General features: G+C 45.0%; 1 protein-coding gene across 1 annotated transcript; it reads right to left on the bottom strand.

Annotated features, from left to right (window-relative positions):
- Positions 1–4,060: 4,060 nt before the first annotated feature.
- On the bottom strand, positions 4,061–5,660 carry BANF2 (BANF family member 2). Its single transcript, XM_060254188.1, has 2 exons — positions 5,507–5,660; positions 4,061–4,283 (listed from the first exon to the last, which is right to left on the bottom strand). The coding sequence occupies exons 1-2, from the start codon at positions 5,630–5,632 to the stop codon at positions 4,137–4,139; spliced, it is 273 nt and encodes a 90-aa protein (XP_060110171.1). The 5' UTR covers positions 5,633–5,660; the 3' UTR covers positions 4,061–4,136.
- Positions 5,661–20,591: the final 14,931 nt, after the last annotated feature.

Raw genomic sequence — 20,591 nt, 5'->3', positions numbered from 1 at the left:
TTTTTACTCAATTTAAAAGGGCAGTTTGCCCAAAATCACTATATCAATCCCATCTCAAACACTGGCTTTTTGCAGCAGCCATTTCTGTTTGCTCCCTGTTTATTCACTTGATTTCAGAATCCAAGACAGCAACGGCAGCATCTGGAGACTTTGTGAAAGAAACATACTCTTGGGTGTGATCAACATATTCATCGCCCAGCTCCAAAGCTGAGCTCATCTAAGTGTCTCATGTAAATATTGAATAGCATGGGTGAGAATGCAGAACTCAGGGAATGATACATGTCAGCTTCTGTCTTCCATGTTGAAATTGTTTTGCCACTTATCTAAAAGACACGCCAGAAACTACTGGAGAGTACCTACACGCACCCTACAACCTCACTTCAAATGCCATAAGATGACATGATCAAAGATTACAGAAAGATCCTGATGACTGGAAGGTAGCAAATGTCACCCCCATCTTTAAAAAGGGTTCCAGAGGAGATCCGGGTAACTACAGGCCAGTCAGTCTGACTTCAATACCGGGAAAGTTGGTAGAAACCATTATCAAGGACAGAATGAGTAGGCACATTGATGAACACGAGTTATTGAGGAAGACTCAGCATGGGTTCTGTAAGGGAAGATCTTGCCTCACTAACCTGTTACATTTCTTTGAGCGGGTGAACAAACATGTGGACAAAGGAGACCCGATAGATATTGTTTACCTTGACTTCCAGAAAGCTTTTGATAAAGTTCCTCATCAAAGGCTCCTTAGTAAGCTCGAGAGTCATGGAGTAAAAGGACAGGTCCTCTTGTGGATCAAAAACTGGCTAATTAATAGGAAGCAGAGCGTGAGTATAAATGGGTAGTCTTCGCAGTGGAGGAGGGTAAGAAGTGGAGTGCTGCAGGGCTCAGTACTGGGTCCCATGCTCTTTAACTTGTTCATAAATGATTTGGAGTTGAGAGTAAGCAGTGAAATGACCAAGTTTGCAGACGACACTACATTGTTCAGGGTGGTAAGAACCAGAGAGGATTGTGAGGAATTCCAAAGGGATCTGGTGAGGCTGGGTGAGTGGGCGTCAACGTGGCAGATGAGGTTCAATGTGGCCAAGTGCAAAGTAATGCACATTGGGGCCAAGAATCCCAGCTGCAAATACAAGTTGATGGGGTGTGAACTGGCAGAGACTGACCAAGAGAGAGATCTTGGGGTCGTGGTAGATAACTCACTGAAAATGTCAAGACAGTGTGCGATTGCAATAAAAAAGGCCAACGCCATGCTGGGTATTATTAGGAAGGGAATTGAAAACAAATCAGCCAGTGTCATAATGCCCCTGTATAAATCGATGGTGCGGTCTCATTTGGAATACTGTGTGCAATTCTGGTCACCGCACCTCAAAAAGGATATTATAGCATTGGAAAAAGTGCAGAAAAAGGCAACTAGAATGATTACAGGTTTGGAACACTTTCCCTATGAAGAAAGGTTAAAACGCTTGGGGCTCTTTAGCTTGGAGAAACATCGACTGTGGGGTGACATGATAGAGGTTTACAAGATTACGCATGGGATGGAGAAGGTAGAGAAAGAAGTACTTTTCTCCCTTTCTCACAATACAAGAACTCGTGGGCATTCAATGAAATTGCTGAGCAGTCGGGTTAGAACGGATAAAAGGAGGTACTTCTTCACCCAAAGGGTGATTAACATGTGGAATTCACTGCCACAGGAGGTGGTGGCGGCTACAAGCATAGCCAACTTCAAGAGGGGGTTAGAGAAAAATATGGAGCAGAGGTCCATTAGTGGCTATTAGCCACAGTGTGTAATATATATGTGTGTGTATACATGTGTGTTTTGGCCACTGTGTGATACAGAGTGTTGGACTGGATGGGCCATTGGCATGATCCAACATGGCTTCTCTTATGTTCTTAAAACAACAGGTAAGAAATCCTAATCCAGCTTGCTCACATGTGTTAATCAGGATAAAAGTCAGATGGAAAAGGGTCAAGGAAAGAAGCTGTTCCCAGCTGGACTAGGCACTGATTTGTAATTCACTAGGGCATCTTTAGCCAGGAAGCTTTTGCAGCAGTGATTTTACTATATACAGAATCTCCACTTCATTAAGAGTGGAAATAATTCTAGTCAATGAGACTCAACTTCTGGCAGCCTGAAAGGACAAGAATCAAGTCTGTACATAGCAGCCTTCCCTTCACAGACCTGAAAACCTGGGCAGCTATAGATGTCCTACATTGTGCAGGTGGTTGGATTAGATGACCTTTGGATTCCCTTCTAGCTCTGTATTACTAACCCTGACCACATCAGTCCAAGAGAACAATCTGAAATGATCCATTCAGTCTGGTTGATTGGATGCTACTGATTGATTTGACGATGAACTGACGCTCACATTGGCATTCTCCACAGGATAGAACAGACTCCTTACTTGCTGAAATAATTACTTTTAAAATATACATTGGGTGCACTTATGCTTTTGGAGTGTTCTTTATACACTGATCTGAGGAGGTGTTGTGTTTCACTGTGTTTTCCAGTTAATTCCACTTGCTGATGGGGATCCAAAAATAATTCTACAATTGCATTTTTACTGCTTTTTTTCTATTGGGTGATAAGTGATTGACAACAGTTATTCACTACTTAAGCGCTATGGATCATAGAGCTTTTACTGGATAAAAGGAAAAGAAATACGCCTTGGGAAAGTCACTCTCTTGACCTGCTGTACCTCACAGCATTGTTGGAAAGATAAAATGTGGAGAGGAAGGGCCATGTATGGTAAGGACGAGCGGGCTGTGGGGGACAGATGTGCCCGTGAGATCGTGCACATTAAATCCAGAGGTGAGGGTGGCTATGGGGGGGCCAAAAAGTCCATCTGATTCCTTGGCCCAAGATCTTTCAAAATTTTATCTTGTTGATATTAGTGAATATAATATAGTGGATTCAATACAAGAAGGAGATGCGGTTGTAGTGAACATAGCTGTCTTTATTCAGTACAGTATAGTAACAGCTGGACTCCAGAGTGGTCAACTGGGCCAACTATATACACTTCAAGGTTCCCACGCTAGGATGCCATTGGATCATTCAAACCAGCAGGGGGCCTGTGATTGGAGCAGGGCAGCAGGGATTTGGATCCTACTGCTCATTGTTCCCGAGTCCCCAAGCTCAGTCCTACAGACTCCAATGAGCTAGGCGGGAACACTATTGATAATACACCCTAGTCCACATACACAACACTGAAATTAAAAAGAAACAGTTAAAATTATATATATTTTTCTTTCGAGTATCGCAGGCTGCTAATTCTAATTCAACTGTAAAATAGTCAGCCATGTTTTCAAATGAAGACAGCTGATCAATGGCAATCTGTTTTGCAATCCCGAAAATGTAGATCCACCCAGAATTGCAAGAAAAGTTTTAATAGGAGACACCCCATGTCTCCAACAGCACACTAATGGCTCTTTAAAAAGTAGCAGAATATTTGACTAAAGATCATGTACCACAAAGAGTAAGTTGGGATGACTGCAAAGACTGGAGAAAGAAAAAACTCACCTCAAAAAAAACAAAAAACCCCAAACCACCCACCCTAAACCCTTTCCTGGGAAGCTTTTAACAAAAACTCTTAGACCTCAAGCTGAAATGAAACTTTTGTATAACAGACAGCACATGTAAAGGCCCAACCAGACAAGATGCTGGGAAATCCATAAAAAGATAAATAGTTGCCATGGGGACTCCCAATACAGACCAGGGCTGTGGCATGAGAAGAAGGGTGTTAATCCTTTCTGCTCCTGCCATTATCATCCTAACCATCACTCCATCTTCCAGGTGGAAATATAGCCACAAGGTCAGGAAATGGCCCATATTATGGCCCCAATTCAAAACTCTTATTTTTGGGGGTGGGGTGGGGCATGCGGGAAGCCCAGGAGATGTGTCTTCCGGCATCTCACTTTGTCCCTCATTCTGCACAGCATCATACACTGAAGGCACTACATAAAATAATAATGAACAAAATATCTTGTAAGTTAGAGAACTGTATAAATCACTAATAATTTGCAATTTGGGAGACAAAATGTTTGATTCAGGAATACCAAGGCTATTGCATGAAACTGTTTATTTCAGATCATGGTGATAACTTTTTCAAAAGAGCGATCCCATATCCAAGTGACGCTTAAAGGAATGCATAACACCACTCCAAGAGACAGAGAGTACACTGCTCAGCCTGGAAGCTGCTGGCTCCATAGGAGGACTTCAGCCATTTTTGAAACAGAGCGCATTCCTTCTTTAGGAGCAGGAACTGACCCAGGAGGATGTATGCCTGGAAGAGAGAGAAACCAGAAGAGTGTCATTTTCCTTAACACTGAAGTTAACACCACTGCTGCTCCACCATGATTTGCATCAGTCTGGCAACTTCTCTCATGTAGTTCACAGTGATCAGAGGCCAAATCCACACACTGTGTGTGTGTGTGGGGGGGGAGTACTGTCAGATCACAACCAGGTTTTGATGTTAAAGCCTGAACTCTGTCTAGAAACTAAAGTGCCTAAACAGAGGCAATGTACTTTAGTGACATTATGAGAAGATAAGGGTCACTGGAAAAGACAATAATTCTAGGAAAAGTTGAAGGCGGCAGGAAAAGAAAAATATTCAATATGAGATGGACTGATTCAATCAAGGGAGCCGCGGCCCTCAGTTTACAAGACCTGAGCAAGGTTGTTAACGAGAGGACATTTTGGAGGAGATTAATTCATTGTGTCACCATAAGTCAGAAGTTACTTGACAGCACTCGGAACACACAATATTAAAGATGTGGGCATCTATCATCAAGAAAGAGCACAGGGAAACATCCCAAGTATACATCTTCTGACCCTAGTTTCCATCTGTCAGTTCAGGATGCTGCAAGCTTTGAAGGGATTCTGAAGCTAAGAGACTTGGGGTGAAGGAAATAGACTCCCACTGCATTTATTAGTTGTCCCTTCCCGAAAGGGTGTTTTTACCTGTGAAGCAGACAAAACCCATACTTGAAGTATTCTAGAATAGGAAGGGGAAAAAGGGTTCAGTGTGGTTCGGCAGAATCCACGCATCCCAGACCCCCAATTTCCCCCCTCCAACAAAGTCCGATACAAATACAATCGTGTTAAAATTACAGCAATTATAAACAAAACAGGTTACTTCCATATAAAGGCTTTAGGTCTCCAAAGCAGGGCAGGTTTTTATGGAACATCTACACAACATTGTCAGCTGATCATCCACTTTCTGTCTTTCTCAAGCCTGGCTTTTGGATGGATCACAATTGTAGTGTGTTTGCATGGCATGTGAGGAATGCATTTTTGCAGGTTCTTATTTGTATTGGCACAATTTTCCTCATTCCTCCCCTGCTTTCATTTCCCCTCTTACCACTATAATATTGTGGAGAGGTGTGAAAAGCTCACTTCCCAGGAGCATCTAAGATGGGGGCAAACAAATAGTGTGGGAAAACCCAAGATGTGTTCACCTATCCAGCCAAAGCAACTTGTATGGCTTCTATCTGACCCAGTTCTTACCTTGTCAAAGCCCTTGGCTGCAAGTTTTGCTCCGAGCTCCCCATTAATGCCCTCAATTGCTGTAATAGGTTTGTCACCCATAGGTTCAGACACAAAATCCTGAAACGTCTTAGTTCTGATAGCCATGGTCGGGATCACCTGGAGAAGAAAGGAGGAAAAGAAGAAGGGAAAATATGCAAAGAGTAAATGATAGCCATGGGAGTGCAACACTTTGCTTCATATAAGGCCAAGCGGGCTTAGGCAGTGAATTGTTACTGGGATGGTATTTATTTAGCTATTTACTTACTTCATTTACAGTCTGCCTTTCTTGCTGGGACTCAAGGTGCATTATAACTAAAAAACACTGTGGTCAGAAACAGTACCAACGGTACACACCAACAACATTAGACAGCCATGTGCTACTGGAGAACAATCATTTGGAATCTGGATGTACATATAACAAGCAGAGTTGTAAAGCTGAGTGACAAAATCAGAGAACAATGCAGAAATAGAGTTGCCAGGTCTGTGTTGGAAAATACCTGGAAACTTTGGGGTGGATCTGGGAGAGGGCAGGGCTTGGAGAGGTATAATGCCATAGAGAGGTATAATGCCATGGTATAATGGTATAATGCCATAGAGTCCACCCTTCAGAGCAGCCATTTTCTCCAAAGGAGCTGATCTCTTCCAGCAGGAGATCAGTTGTAAAATCAGGAGATCTCCAGGCCCCACCTGGAGCCTGGCAAACCTATCAGCAAAAAAAAGCATTAAAAGACACTGCCCTTGTCAACATGCAAAGAAAGATCATCAACAAAAGCTACCCGCACTGTCTACATTCCATAAGAAGGTAAAAGTAGTCCCCTGTGCAAGTACCAGTCATTTCTGACTCTGGGGTGACATTGCTTTCACAACGTTTTCACGGCAGACTTTTTACGCGGTGGTTTGCCATTGCCTTCCCCAGTCATCTACATTCCCCCCCCCCCCCCGCAGCAAGCTGGGTACTCATTTTACCGACCTCGGAAGGATGGAAGGCTGAGTCAACCTTGAGCTGGCTACCTGAACCCAGCTTCCACTGGGATTGAACTTAGGTCATGAGCAGGGAACTCAGAATAGCCCTATGGCACAGAGTGGTAAAGCTGAAGTACTGCAGTCGGAGCCCTCTGCTCACAACCTGAGTTCGACGTCACCCCAAAGTCGGAAACAACTGGTGCTTGCACAGGGTACCTGTACCTCTACGTTCCATACGCTGGCCTAGAATGATATTTGTAAAACGATAGGCAGGCTGGAAGCAGAGCAACAGAACTACTTAAAAAGATGGAACGTCCCTCAATTACAGTAACTATTCAAATGCAAGACTAGTTTTTTGTTCATAGCTGTGCCATTCCCCACCCCCAAAGGAAAGTCATTTTACATTCTCGCACAAGTCACAGTTATGTCCAATAATAAGTTTGTTGTGCATAGTAACATTTTAATGGGTTGTCTTATGATCAGGGTTGTCTTCCTTTCAAGTAAATACAGTAAAAAAAGAACAGTTTTGGCCTAAGGTACAAAAAAATAGATGCCAGGCAAGCCTTGAGTACGAGTGTGCAATTCAAATATTCCTGTTTCAAGCTATATTGGAAAGGTGAGAAAGGCATGATAATCATTTTCTTTAAATATTAGGAGTATTGATGGGGGTAGGGACGGGAGCTATTTCAGTTGGTTGTAGAGGATAGGACTTTTACTAATGGGTTTAAGTTATGGGTGGAGAGAGATTGGTGGCATATTAGAAAAACATTTTAACGATAAAGGGTTTTCCCATTTTGTGAGGTGTTAAAGCAGGGGCTGGATGATTACTTGTCGGGGATGCATTAGGTCATCCTGTACAGTTCCAGGAGATGGAACTGCGTTGTGTGAAGAAACACCATTTTGTTTGTGTTTAACCGTGGGGCGGATTGGGAAAGGCTGTCAAACTCTAGGTAGGCCTTGGCCTAATCTCCTCATCCCACCCCCTCCTCCTGTTAAGTCTGAGGGCACCTCTCAGAGAGGACAGGAAGGAAGCCCATCAGAGCTTTGCCCCAGAATGCTGCACAAGGCAAAACCAGTTGCTGGGTGGGAACTACTGTTTATATTGAGCTTTTGGGAGCAGGAAAGCCAGTTCAAGGCAGTCGTTGGTTGGAGCTTGTAGATATAGTGAGTGGACCGGAGTGAGTGGCTATCTTGGAAAGTATGAATGACCATCTATCCAACTGTAACTAAGTAAGGTGCCTGCCCCGCATACCATCCAGCTAGGGCATGAGTTTAAACAGGGAGAGAGATGGAGCATTTTTGCTTGTTTTGATTTAATTCTTCCATTCAATATGCCTGTAGTTGTAAGCTTTCAAAAATCATTTTATTGTAACAAGTTTGAGTCCCTCTGTACCACATAGTTCCCTCAACTGCTTGGAATGCGAGGAGTGGGGTAGGGAATTCCTAGAGTGGTGTGTGTGTGTGTGTGTGTGTGTGTGTGTGAAGTGGCAAAATGGTCAGTTGCCAACTCTCCAGGGGAGTCCCAAAGATCCATGGCAAGCCCCAAGGCAGGTTCCTAGTAGCACCGGAGGGTGAGGGAGGGAGTTAGGAGGCTGTCCTGCCTAACCAGAGCCCAAGCAATACCCTGAGGAAGCAAAGTGGAATGGCCCCTTCACCTCAGAATACCAGAAGGGGGTGGGCAGAGCCAGGGCCTGCCAGCTTACACAGGCCCAGTCTGCCACAAGCTGTATGGCCTTTGCATCCCTTCCAACTTTAAATTCTATGATAAGCGGGGGGGCGGGGGGGGGGAGCTGTGGTTTCCTGCCCACAGTGCAGCCAAAAGTAGGTGGATTCTGTAATTTCTCCCTGCCTGTCAGTTTCCAGAGGACATGCAGCAATGGGCTGTCTCAGGGCGCTTAGGCTTCTCTTTCCCTCTGGATGGTAAGTTAACCATTGTCTTCAAGCACAAACAATGTATTCCTCTAGGGGGTTTTTTTTTGGAGGGGGGGGGGAGTTCAACCAGTCTGGTGTAGTGGTTAAGTGTGCGGACTCTTATCTGGGAGAACCGGGTTTGATTCCCCACTCCTCCACTTGCACCTGCTGGCATGGCCTTGGGTCAGCCATAGCTCTGGCAGAGGTTGTCCTTGAAAGGGCAGCTGCTGTGAGAGCTCTCTCCAGCCCCACCCACCTCACAGGGTGTCTGTTGTGGGGGAAGGAAGGTAAAGGAGTTTGTGAGCTGCTCTGAGACTCTTCGGAGTGGAGGGCGGGATATAAATCCAATATCATCATCTTCTTCTTCTTCTTCTTCTTCTTCTTCTTCTTCTTCTTCTTCTTCTTCTTCTTCTTCTTCTTCTTCTTCTTCTTCTTCTTCTTCTTCTTCTTCTTCTTCTTCTTCTTCCCCTTCCCTTTTAAAATATTGTCAGAGATTTCTGCAAGCCTGGGGGGGGCAAGTTTGTAGAAGAATCTGCTTGGGTTCTAATCTATAGATTTAAGAATCCACAGATGATGGTATGTTGAAAATTAGATATAGTAATATTGTCCTACAAGTTCTACACATCTAAAACATCTGCTGGAAGAAATGTGGAGGACAAGATACCATTTATCATGTCTGTTGGCAGCATACAGCATTTTCAATTTCGAATTAAATATAATTGTGAAAAGATAACAGGGCATCATCGTCATCCTCATCTGACAGTGTGTGTAGTATAGCCAGGACATCCTAAGATTTTCTGGCAGCCAGAAGTTCTAGCTCTTTTTGCATTATGCACTGCTAGTCGGTGAGCTAGTCTTGATTTTAAGGCAAGAAACATGTCACAGGTGGTTTGCCTCTGCATCACACCCCTAGTATTCCTTAGAAGTTGCTCATTCAAACACTAGCCAGGGCTGACCTTGCTAGGGTTGCCAATCCCCAGGTGGGGGCAGGGGATCCCCCGGTTTGGAGGCCCTCCCCCCGCTTCAGGGTCATCAGAAAGCGGGGGGAGGGGAGGGAAATGTCTGCTGGGAACTCTGTTATTCCCTATGGAGATTTATTCCCATAGAAAATCATGGAGAATTGATCTGCGGGTATCTGGGGCTCTGGGGAGGGTTGTTTTTTGGGGTAGAGGCACCAAATTTTCAGTATAGCATCTAGTGCCTCTCCCCAAAATACCCCCCAAGTTTCAAAAAGATTAGACCAGGGGGTCCAATTCTATGAGCCCCCAAAGAAGGTGCCCCTATCCATTATTTCCTATGGAAGGAAGGCATTGAAAAGGTGTGCCGTCCCTTTAAAAGTGATGGCCAGAACTCCCTTTGGAGTTCAATTATGCTTGTCACAGCCTTGATCTTGGCTCCACCCCCAAAGTCTCCTGGCTCCACCCCCAAAGTCCCCAGATATTTCTTGAATTGGACTTGGCAACCCTAGACCTTGCTCAGCTTCCAAGATCTGATGGAATCAGGCTAGCCTGGGCTCTCCAAGTCAGGGCAACAGGGCAGCAGAGTATAACATTCTCTTGTGAACTAAAATTATACTGCTTGGGTATACTGAAGGCAAACAAATGCTTCTAATTCAGAAAGCACCTTATAAATCTGCTACTAATAGCTGCTATAATGCAATAGCACAGAAATGGAAGGAAAAATCTGTTTAAGATTGGTACAATAAAATATGGGATGTTATGGCAGCAGATAAAATTTCATCACACTTAAGGGAAATGGAAAACCCGACCTGTGCCCCCAGTTTCCAGAAAAAGTGGCTTCCATTCTCCGCTAAGCTCAGAATGTAAATGCTGATCTAAGCAAACGCAAAGCCAAACTAAATCTAATATATAAAGTTTTTAAAATAATGGAAGCAACATGTAGTTAAACTTTATCATGAATAATTGTGTCATAACAATACTTGGATTGTAACGTTAGTACAAAAATTGAGTCCCACAAGCACCTTAAAGTCCAACAAAGTTTTCCATGGTTGGCCTGTAGTTTTGTGAGTCCAACTCATTTGTCAGATACCAATGAGAATAAAGATCCACTGGCCCTTGTATTTATTTTATTTGCTTTTTAGCCCACCCTTCCCGTAGAACAGGCTCTTGAATCCAGTTCAGATCATAGGAGAGCCAGTTGGAGTCAGGATGCAATGGTACAATGCAAAATGTAATCAGCTTGATTGGAGCATGGAGATATCACAGAGGTGGGAAGTGCTTAAAATTAGCATTTGTAATAAGATAAGAATCCAGTCCCTGGTGGGGGGGGGTGTCCATGGCCCTGTATTTGTTAATCATTTTAGTTTGGCAATCTCACATTGTAATCTCCTGTTGAAGCCTCTCTGTGGGAGAGCTGCCACTCAGGTCAGCAATGGAATGTCCTGTTAAAATATTCTCCCTCTGGTTTCTGATTACTGGAGTTTTTAATGTCAGATTTATTTCTATTTATCCTTTTGCCTAGAGACCAGCCTGTTTCTCTGATGTAGAGAGTGGAAGGGCTTTGTTGATGGTTGCATGATGAGTAAGTGAATGAGCCTGAGATGTTGTGGCTGGTGGTGTAAGGTCTGATGACTGGAGGTTAGAATGTATATAGGGACAAAATTGTAGGGTTGCCCGCTCTGGGTTAAGAAATACTTGGAGATTGGGGGGTGGAGGGTGGAGCATGAGGAGGGCGGGGTTTGGGAAGGGACTTCGGTGGGGTATAATGCCATTAAAGAATCCAACTTTCAAAGTGACCGTTTCTCCAGATGAACTGATCTCTATTGCCCGGAGATCAGTCGTAATTAAAGGAGATCTTCAGCTACCACCTGGAAGCTGGCAAGCCTATTTTGTCATCTCGCTTTCTTACAAGCCCTAGTCCCAAGGCCTGTATCCATGTTAGGTTATTGTAAGTTAGAAGTTGTTTAAGTTGTGGGGAGGTTGGGTTGTCTGGGCAAGAAAAGGTCTGCCTCCCAGTGTTTGAAAGGTATATCATTATCTAGCGTAGGTTGTAGGTTATTAATGATGTGTTGAACTGGTTTGAGTTGTGAGCTGTATGTGACCACCCATGGTGTTCTGTTCCATTTGGGCCTATCTTGTAACAGGTTACCCCTGGGTACCAATCTGGTTTCTATTATTGTAATTGAGATGTAACTATACATAGATTTTTAATGTATTTACATTATTATGTTGCTAGACGTTATGTCAATAGACTTACTTAACTTGTGACAGATTTATTATATTTGTTCTATGTAACCTGTGGGTTTTGTACAGTGCTGAGGAAAATTCTGTCTGAAAAACTGACCACATCTGGTTCTATTAAGACTGTGCAATGGATGAAAAGACAGAAGTTCTAGAGATCTCAAACTAGCCTTTTTCATTACCCTGAGATATATGGTCCAGATAAAAAGCTTACAAAGAAAATAATTGACTTATTATCATTATATAGATCAGGGGTCCTCAAACTACGGCCCGCGGGCCAGATGCGGCCCGCTGAGGACGTTTATGCGGCCCGCCGGGTTATGGCAAAATCAGACCGGAAGTGACGTTCGACCTAAACTCGCGTTAGCAACGCACACTTCCGGCACTGGGCTGAGGCGGCGGAGACAGAGTGTGAGGTGATACCGAGGTGAGGTGAGTTCCCAGGCCGGGGTGTGTGGTGTGAGGAAGGGAGAGAGATGCAGAAGACGGAGAACTGACGGCCCGCGGCCTTGTACAGTAACGGCAGTCCGGCCCTCCAACAGTCTGAGGGACAGTGAACTGGCCCCCTATTTAAAAAGTTTGAGGACCCCTGATATAGATCCTTATAATAATAATTTTTAATTTATATCCCGCTCTCCCCGCCGAAGCAGGATCAGGGCGGCTTACATAACATAAAATACGACATTACAATGGTACAATAATAAAACACCCCAATTACATGACAATTATTCCTCAATTAAATATACAATTACAATAAAACCATCAATTAAAACAACAATTTAAAACCACAGATTAATTTGGTGCTACGATCTTAGTGTAACATAGCTTTGGATGACGATGGTACAATAATCCCTAAGCAGCTCTTTATGCATCGGCAGCTCAGAAGAGCTGTATTGGACCTCGTAATAAATTGCCCAAATTTCTTGTCCTTTGTGGAAGAGAAATTTGTACTTTATAATTTTTATTACACATTTTAATATTTGGTGCTGCTTGGTTCTTGCATTTTTAAATTCTGTATGGTCTTCGTATTTCCCCCCCTTTTTATTTCTGTTATCTCTTATGTTATGATGGCTACAACCTTGGGCAATCAGCAGTCAATGAACCCAACCTGTGATTAACCTGTTGAAATCTAATTTTAAAACTAAACCAACCCTATCTAAATAATTTATTTCCTGTATTATAAGAAGGTTGAGAAATTTCTGGATATATGGGGGTGGAATCTGGGGAAGGCAGGGCTAGGGGAGGGGAGGGAGCTCAGCTGAGATGTGGTTCAGTCGATAAGGATGAACAACTCAAAACTGACTCCTGACAAAAGGAAGGTGATGCTGCTTGAGAAAGGTGAGGTGATGAAGAACATGGCGCTTTCCACATTTGATAGTGTCCATTTGACAATCACTAATTTAGCTAAGATCCTAAGCCCAGGCCTTGAATTCAGCAGGAGCTCACAGGAGCACAGCTCCTGAACCTTTCTGATGCCCCCCGCACCTACCTAGATTAGGAGAGCGGGCAGCCATCCATCTGCTAGGAGCTTTGCCACACCCCCAAGCAGCCCTCATTAAGCCCCCCGGAGAAGCCTGCGCCACTCTTTCTCCACTTCTTATGTGATTTTGGGTGGTGAGTGGCTTGCTGTGGCGGGGGGCAGCCAAGGAGAGCCCCAGGTGAGTGAGGTCTGCTTGGGCTAGCTGGATCTCGAGCTAGCCCAATCAGGCCTCGCTTGCCCAGGACTCTCCTTTCTTGCGTCGAGTTCCTTTTGGCTGGTGGGGGGGGCGGCATATGCTAATGAGTTATGCTAATGAGCTCCACCACCTATTTTTCTACAAAAATGACCCCTGCCTAAACCCAATCCTGACAGAGGTTCTCTGGATTAATAGAAAGGCAGACTAGGGACTTCAGATCTCTCATGTCTTTGGTGGGGTTGTAGCCCCCTTGAAAAGGTGGGTTCACAGCTTGGGAATGCTAGTTTATTCAGTATTTAGCCCGCCCTTCCCGTAGAACAGGCTCAGGACAGGTTACATCATAAAAACAATTAACAATAAAAACAATAACTTGGAATGCATTTTCCCAGCTTCAGCTGGAACATCAACTGCACCCATTCCTGGGTCAATCAGATCTAGCCATGGGGATCCATGCTAGACGGGACTACTGCCATGAGCTTTACTTGGGGTAGAGCTTGAAGAGTCTTCAGAAGCTGCAGCTATTGCAGAATTCTGTGGCTAGACTGCTAGTCAAGGCCAGCTATCAGGAGCATATGTCCCCAGTACTACAAAAATTGCACTGGCTGCCAATCCATTTGCAAGCCATTCAATTTGTTGTAGGCTTGCCAATCCCCAGGTCCCAGTGCCAATCCCCAGTGCCAATCCCCAGGTTCTTCCGCTTTCCCAGGCTCCTTCCTGCCCCCAGTCAGCTGGCCGACAGGGGAAAGCCCTGCCCCCAGAGGACCATGTGCGTTTGCACCTCCGGAGGCTTCAGTCTCCGATTGAAAGGCTTCCTCTTGGGATGGTGTGTCTGTGTTACTTTGAAGAAGTTGGCAGCAACTCATGAGTAAAGAGGCCAACCCCTCGCTTCAGAGTCGCCAGACAGGGAGGGAAGGAAACATCTGCTGAGCACTTTATTATTCCCTATGTGGAGATCGATTCTCATAGGGTATAATGGGGAATTGATCTGGAGGTTTCGGGGGCTCTGGGGAGCTGTTTTTTGAGGTAGAGGTACCAAATTTTCAGTATAGTATCTAGTGCCTCTCCCCAAAGTATCCCCCAAGTTTCAAAACGATTGGACCAGGGGGTCCAATTCTATGAGCCCCAAAAGAAGGTGCCCCTAGCCTTTATTATTTCCTATGGAAGGAAGACGTTTAAAAAGGTGTGCTGTCCCTTTAAATGTGATGGCCAGAACTCCCTTGGAGTTCAATTATGCTTGTCACACCCTTGCTCCTGGCTCCGCCCCAATGTCTCCTGGCTCCACCCCCAAAGTCTCCTGGCTCCACCCCCAAAGTCCCCAGCTATTTCTTGAATTGGACTTGGCAACCCTAATTTGTTGTTTTTGTCTTTTGAAGCCCTACATCAGAACTCATTTGTTACAAGGGCCAGATCTGACATAAATGTAACTTTGTCAGGCCGAACCATGTGAACCATAAAACATAATACCTGTATAAAGGACAGCAAGCTGGTAAGCTCCAAGTTGTTGTATCCTCACTGCAAGGCCCCATAAGCTGGGAGGAAGGGTGCAAAGGTGTTATGTATGTGAAGGCATGCCTGGACATGTTGGGTGTTGTGTCCTGAGATTGAGACGCAACACAATAGACCGAGAGGATCCAAAGATCTGCATCCCAATTGGCTGCATAATTCAAACTGGTCAATCGGGAGGCAGGATCAGAGGATCCTAGGATCTGCCAATGAGGATGCATATTCTAATGAAGGTTCGAAAAAGGGCACAATCACAGGATGTTTTCTGCTTCTTGGGGGCGGGGTTTCTTTTTGGGGGCTGTATATATTGCTGCATGTTCTGGGGCTTAGTAGTCGTTTGTAGCCACTTAGTGAACATGCTGTATCACTAATAAAGAGCTTTAATCACTATGCAAGAGCCTCCTCATGCATCAAACCCAGTATTTAACAAAAGGACAACCTATATTGGCAGAGCGGAAAGAGCCAGCAGTGCAGCACTGGGCAGATACTCCCATGCTGGTTGACTGCTGTAGATGAGGTTGTTCTGCCATGCTGAAGCCACAACTGGAATGGCACCACCCCCTCTCCCTCCCTTGCACTAGTTGCCTGTAGGCTGCATAAGAGCCCTGGACAGGCCAGTTCCAGCCCCTGGGCCTTACATTTGACACCCCTGGCCTACATCACTTGGGACTGGGGTATCTGAAGGACTGTCTTCATTCCTGCCTGGGAATTAAGATTGCAGGAAGAAGCCTTCCTGATTGTCTCACCAATTAAAGATGCTCATTTGCTGGGTACCCGAAGGAGGGCTTTCTCTGTGGTAGCCCCACAGTTATGGAGCAACCTCCCTAAGGAGGTGCACCCGGCCCCCTATGTTTGATTTTCAGGAGGCCGTTGAGGACAGTTTTATTTAGGACTGTATTTTGATAGACTGAGCTTTTATTATTGGCAGTCCAATTTGGAGTTTTTAAACCGTGACTTTTATGGGTTTTGTAATTGTTGTTTTTATTATATTTTGTAGTATTAGTATTTATTCAAAGTACAAAGTCAATGTCTTCCAAAGTATATTTCCATTGCTGTTTTCCTTTTTTTTTTGTAAATTAAAATTTACATGTTTTGTAAAGAAAAAGGTTATTTTTCTTTTAAGAAAAAAAGAAATAAATTATTTGTGCTGAATTTGTTTATCTCATAGTTGCCATATGATGTTGAGAATCAGCAGTGATGAGGGTATGCTCTGGAGAAATGACAAACACAGACCAGTGTTCCTCACTCAGACATTTTCCATCTTCCCTCACTCCAAGTGCATTCATTTGTATGACAAAAAGACATTCTGATTCACTTATTCTTTTCCTCTCTGGCTATCAAACTCTCTGTATAACTATTCTGTCATGTATCCTTGTGGTGGTGAAGATATATGCTGGAGGGTCTTCATTTAGGAGTTGGGGAAAGAATGGATAAAATTGTTAAGAACAAAAAAAAACAGATAAAGATTGGTAGCCGTGTTAGTCTGTCTGTAGCATGAGGCCCGTGGCGCAGAGTGGTAAAGCTGCAGTACTGCAGTCTGAGCTCTCTGCTCACGACCTGACTTCGATCCCGGCAGAAGCCGGCTCAAGGTTGACTCAACCTTCCATCCTTCCGCGGTGGGTAAAATTACGGTAGTACCCAGCTTGCTGGGGGTAAAATGTAGATGACTGGGGAAGGCAATGGCAAACCACCCTGTAAAAAGTCTGCCGTGAAAACGTCGTGATGTGACGTCACCCCAGAGTTGGAAACGACTGGTGCTTGCCCAGGGGACTACCTGTACCTCTTTAGCAATAGAAAGAGCAAGACTCCAGTAGCACTTTGAAGAGTAACAAAATTTGTGGCAGGGTTAGAGCTTTTGTGAGTCACTGGTCACTTCTGAAGAATTATAGCTCCAGGTGACAGATATCAGTTCCCCAGGAGAAAATGGATGCTTTGGAAGGTGGCCTCTGGCATTGTACTCCACTGAGGTCCCTGTCTTCCCCAGGGTCCATCCCCAAATCCCCAGGAGTTTTCCCAACCTTGATCTGCCAACCCTACCTCCCCCACCCCTGCTGGGGGTAGTGAGAAGTGAGCAATGACTCCCAAAAGCTCATACCCTGGCAGAAGTTTTCTTATTTTTGCTACTAGAATCTTGCTTTTTTCTACTTCTAAAAAAATGCTTAGAAGAATACAACAGATCATTTGAGCCAGTTTGGTGAAGTGGTTAAGTGTGCAGACTCTTATATGGGAGAACCGGACTTGATTCCCCACTCCTCTACTTGCACCTGCTGGAATGGCCTTGGGTCAGCCATAGCTCTGGCAGAGCTGTCCTTGAAAGGGCAGCTGCTGTTAGAGTCCTCTCAGCCCCACCCACCTCACAGGGTGACTGTTGAGGGGGGAGAAGATATAGGAGATTGTAAGCCACTCTGAGTCTCTGATTCAGAGAGAAGGGTGGGTGGGGTATAGATCTGCATCATTTTCTTCTTCTTCTAAACCCACCTAGTCCTCCTTACCTCTCTCCAGATGTCCACAGAACATTCCATACCTGCAGTGCCTTCCCCATCCTCCTCCCATCCTGTCTCCGCCATGCACATCCATTGTATTCTTACAGAGATACTACACTGACAATTTCCCATGCTTTTTAATACACAAAACAATACACAAGCGTTAACTCATCTCTTAAACCAAAGTTTGTTCATTTTATAAAAAGCCGGAGCAGTTTGCCTAACTGCGAGAGCCCTCTGTTTATTCTTTTATAGAACTTGAGAGACATCTTAAGCTTAAAAGCCAAGGGCTCCAAGCCAGGCCTTACGCATAATATTGAACTATGAAACATGGAAAACAGATTCTTACAGATGCTGAAACACATGCAGAGATGAGCCTAAAGGCAATCCATGAAGATCTCCAAACACAAGGAGAGCAGATCCCTTGAGGAAATAAGCCAACCCACAGACTACAGCTCAAGTTACAACGTGGAATAGGCTATCAAGGAATTATCCATCTAGAAAACATTGAACCATTGGACACTATCACCCTGCACAACATGTACTAATCCATCCCAAACTGTACATACTCCACCCACCCACCCCCATCTGCATACTGCTTTGAGTTTCCTAACTCTGAAATAGCTTCCATCAGCTTGCATTTAGGATGGGCTGTTGCTGTGCATGAGACAGGCAGGGGGTTAGGGACAAAAAATCCCCACAACTGGGCTGAAAACCCCTGTTGGAGGAAGCTACTTGATGCTGATTGAGCAGCCCCTGTAGTTAACAACTTCTGCCGGGGCTGGCAGAGAAACCGATGTGTTTGTGAGCAGCCCATGTTTTTACATGGCAAGGAAAATTAGATTCTGATTTCTGTCTATTCCAGGGGCAAATATCAAAGAAGGCATGGAATTGTTTCACACAGAGGTCTGAAGGCTCAGCATTCCGAAACAGGACATTGCAGAACCCTCAGGGACTCATATAACGTCCCTGGCTCCAGCTCTTTGAACAGAAGTTCTCTCTTATAGATCATAAGGTGGAGTATCTTTTTTCTTCCTTGGTAAATCAATGGAAACAATATGTGGCCAAACTGATCTATGCTAAGAGCAATACCGACTTTGATGTTGGAAGGACGTGTTCCCTGCTTGCCTTGGGACTTTCATCTAAGGGGAAACTCCCTCCCTACTTCATAATAATAATAATAAATTTTAATAATAAATAAATACTTAGAATTCTTGGTTAGCCCTAAGGTATGCCTTCACAATTTCATTGCCTCTTTTCAATGGTACTGCTGGGTTATTTCTCAAGGATCCCTCTCTCAGAGCGGCTGTGTCCTTGCCCCCTCCAGTGAGTGGACTCTCTTGCACATATTCTCTTGCAGTGTCCTTTTGGGCATCAGCCTAGGCTAAAATGGTCAAGCCATGTTTTGATAAATGGACTCTGCTTCCTCTAGCGGCATTAAAGCAAAAGGTTCAGTTCCTCTTTGGGGATTCAGATTCTAAACGTACTTATTCCATTGCTCGATTCCTAGAGGCCGCAGAGAAGCGCTGAAGGGAAGTGTTTTCAGACACGGGTCTTGTTAAAGCTCCCAGGTTTTATTGTACAAGACCTAGCTCAACAAACAGGGGAAGGAAATGTAAAGGACACTGCAGGACGCAGACAAAAATGAGATTCCAGTACACTCTGGTTTGAGTGTGGACCTCTTCCATTTATGTGTTTATTTATCTATCTGTTTGTTTGTTTATTTCTGAACATTTATATCCGGCTCCTTCGAAAACAGCTTGGAACGGCTTCCGACAGTATTAAAATCAGTACAACAAATACAATAAAATAGTTACATATCAATAAAATCACATCATCCAATAAAGCAGGTGTCGTATACAGCAGACTACAGTCAATAATAATGATAATGGCCATGTGGCCATTGATCTTATGTTAAGCAAAGGTATTCTTATTGCAAAGACCCCACAAGGAGACCGATCACTCTTGTCAGAGGCATTGAAATATTAGCTGAAGGCCATCTGGAAAAGCTTGGTCCTACAGACCCTGCGGATGGTAATTAGTCAGCAAAGGAGGATGACTCTGAACGGAGGGACAATTGTCTTCTGGGGGGAGCTAGCCACTCTCAGCCCCTACTGATCTCAAGCTTTAGAGCACCAAACCTGAATTCTAGTTCAGCAGCTTCTTACTCTGATTTGCATCCATTAAATTCACTTCCCTTGTGCTCGGGCTGAAACTGTGGCCAAATAGCATCACTTGCTGCATAATTTCAGCCACGCAGTATGGAGCGGCATCCTCCACAAGATGCTACAGTCAAAGAGGTCAACAAAGGAGGTCCTTTGCTGTGGTTGCTATGAACGACCAAGAGGCTGAAAAGTTGCTCTCCAAACCCCCTTCTCCACCACCATGCACAACATATGTGGCACAAGGGAGCCACACGTGGCCAGTCAAGATGTGGGGTGCAGCCTGTGCTGCCTCTGATGTCGGCAGCTTCACAGTTCTCGCTTAAGAGTTCTCTATGCCCTCATTGGCTGCAGTGCCAAGCAGGAAGCAGCTTGCGGTGTCAGAGAAGCCAGATGCCAACGAAATGACCGAGCACAGCAACGCTCAGATGCCTGGGGTGGTAGTCAAGGTGACCGCTCTGCTGCCCAGGCTCTCTATGGCCTCCAGCTCTCGGGAAAGCCAGGAGCTTGGATGGAGCTCATATGGCTTGCCAGGGTTTAAATGGGAAGCAACTACCCAGGTGACACGAGAGGCCAGAGCAGAGCAAAGAGTGGTGGCAGCCGTATAAGAAGGGAAGGAGGAAGGATGACTGGACAGAAAAAATGGGCAGAGAAGGTTTCACCGACCAAAAGCAGGGGGCAAACATCGTGGCACCCAATGAGGTGACATTGCAAGAGATGGACAGTGACCCTCCCTCCAGTCTTTGCCATCCTTCCGACACCTTTCCCAGCTCACACCAAGTATCTGTTCCACTCTCCAGGCTTGCCTTTGACAGCCCCTTTCTGCTTCCACAACCCGCCAAGGAGAGCAAGCACAACAGCGACTTCTTCATTGGGGAGGCAGGAGTGCAGGGGGGATGTTCGATGAAGCGAATAAAGGACTTGGTTTCCTGGCAAAGGGCAATGGCTTTGCATGGACTCCAGGCACAAATGCTCCACTTACAGGCGGGGGGGGGGGGTGAGCATGCCTACAGGCACATGGAGAGGGAAGCCAAGATCCTGGACATCCAACTTCCCAGTTCTCCTGAGTTGAGCACCCCTTCCCTGGCTGCAGGGCAAAGCTTGTTGGATGGTGATAATAAAAAGAGGCCTGTTCAAGTGTTGCCGGGTGCCCAGCTGCCCACGTT

This window comes from Heteronotia binoei, chromosome 14, assembly GCF_032191835.1.
Source record: "Heteronotia binoei isolate CCM8104 ecotype False Entrance Well chromosome 14, APGP_CSIRO_Hbin_v1, whole genome shotgun sequence".
NCBI classification, from domain to species: domain Eukaryota; kingdom Metazoa; phylum Chordata; class Lepidosauria; order Squamata; family Gekkonidae; genus Heteronotia; species Heteronotia binoei.
The sequence above is the reverse complement of the archived record's forward strand: the minus strand, read 5'-3'. Positions and strand labels throughout refer to the sequence as shown.

Excerpts from the sequence above, each read along its gene's own strand:
- BANF2 (XM_060254188.1), bottom strand. The coding sequence starts at position 5,632 with ATGGCTATCAGAACTAAGACGTTTCAGGATTTTGTGTCTGAACCTATG. Across the intron at positions 4,284-5,506 it reads CAGCCAAGGGCTTTGACAAG|GCATACATCCTCCTGGGTCA; the intron begins GTAAGAACTGGG and ends TCTCTCTTCCAG.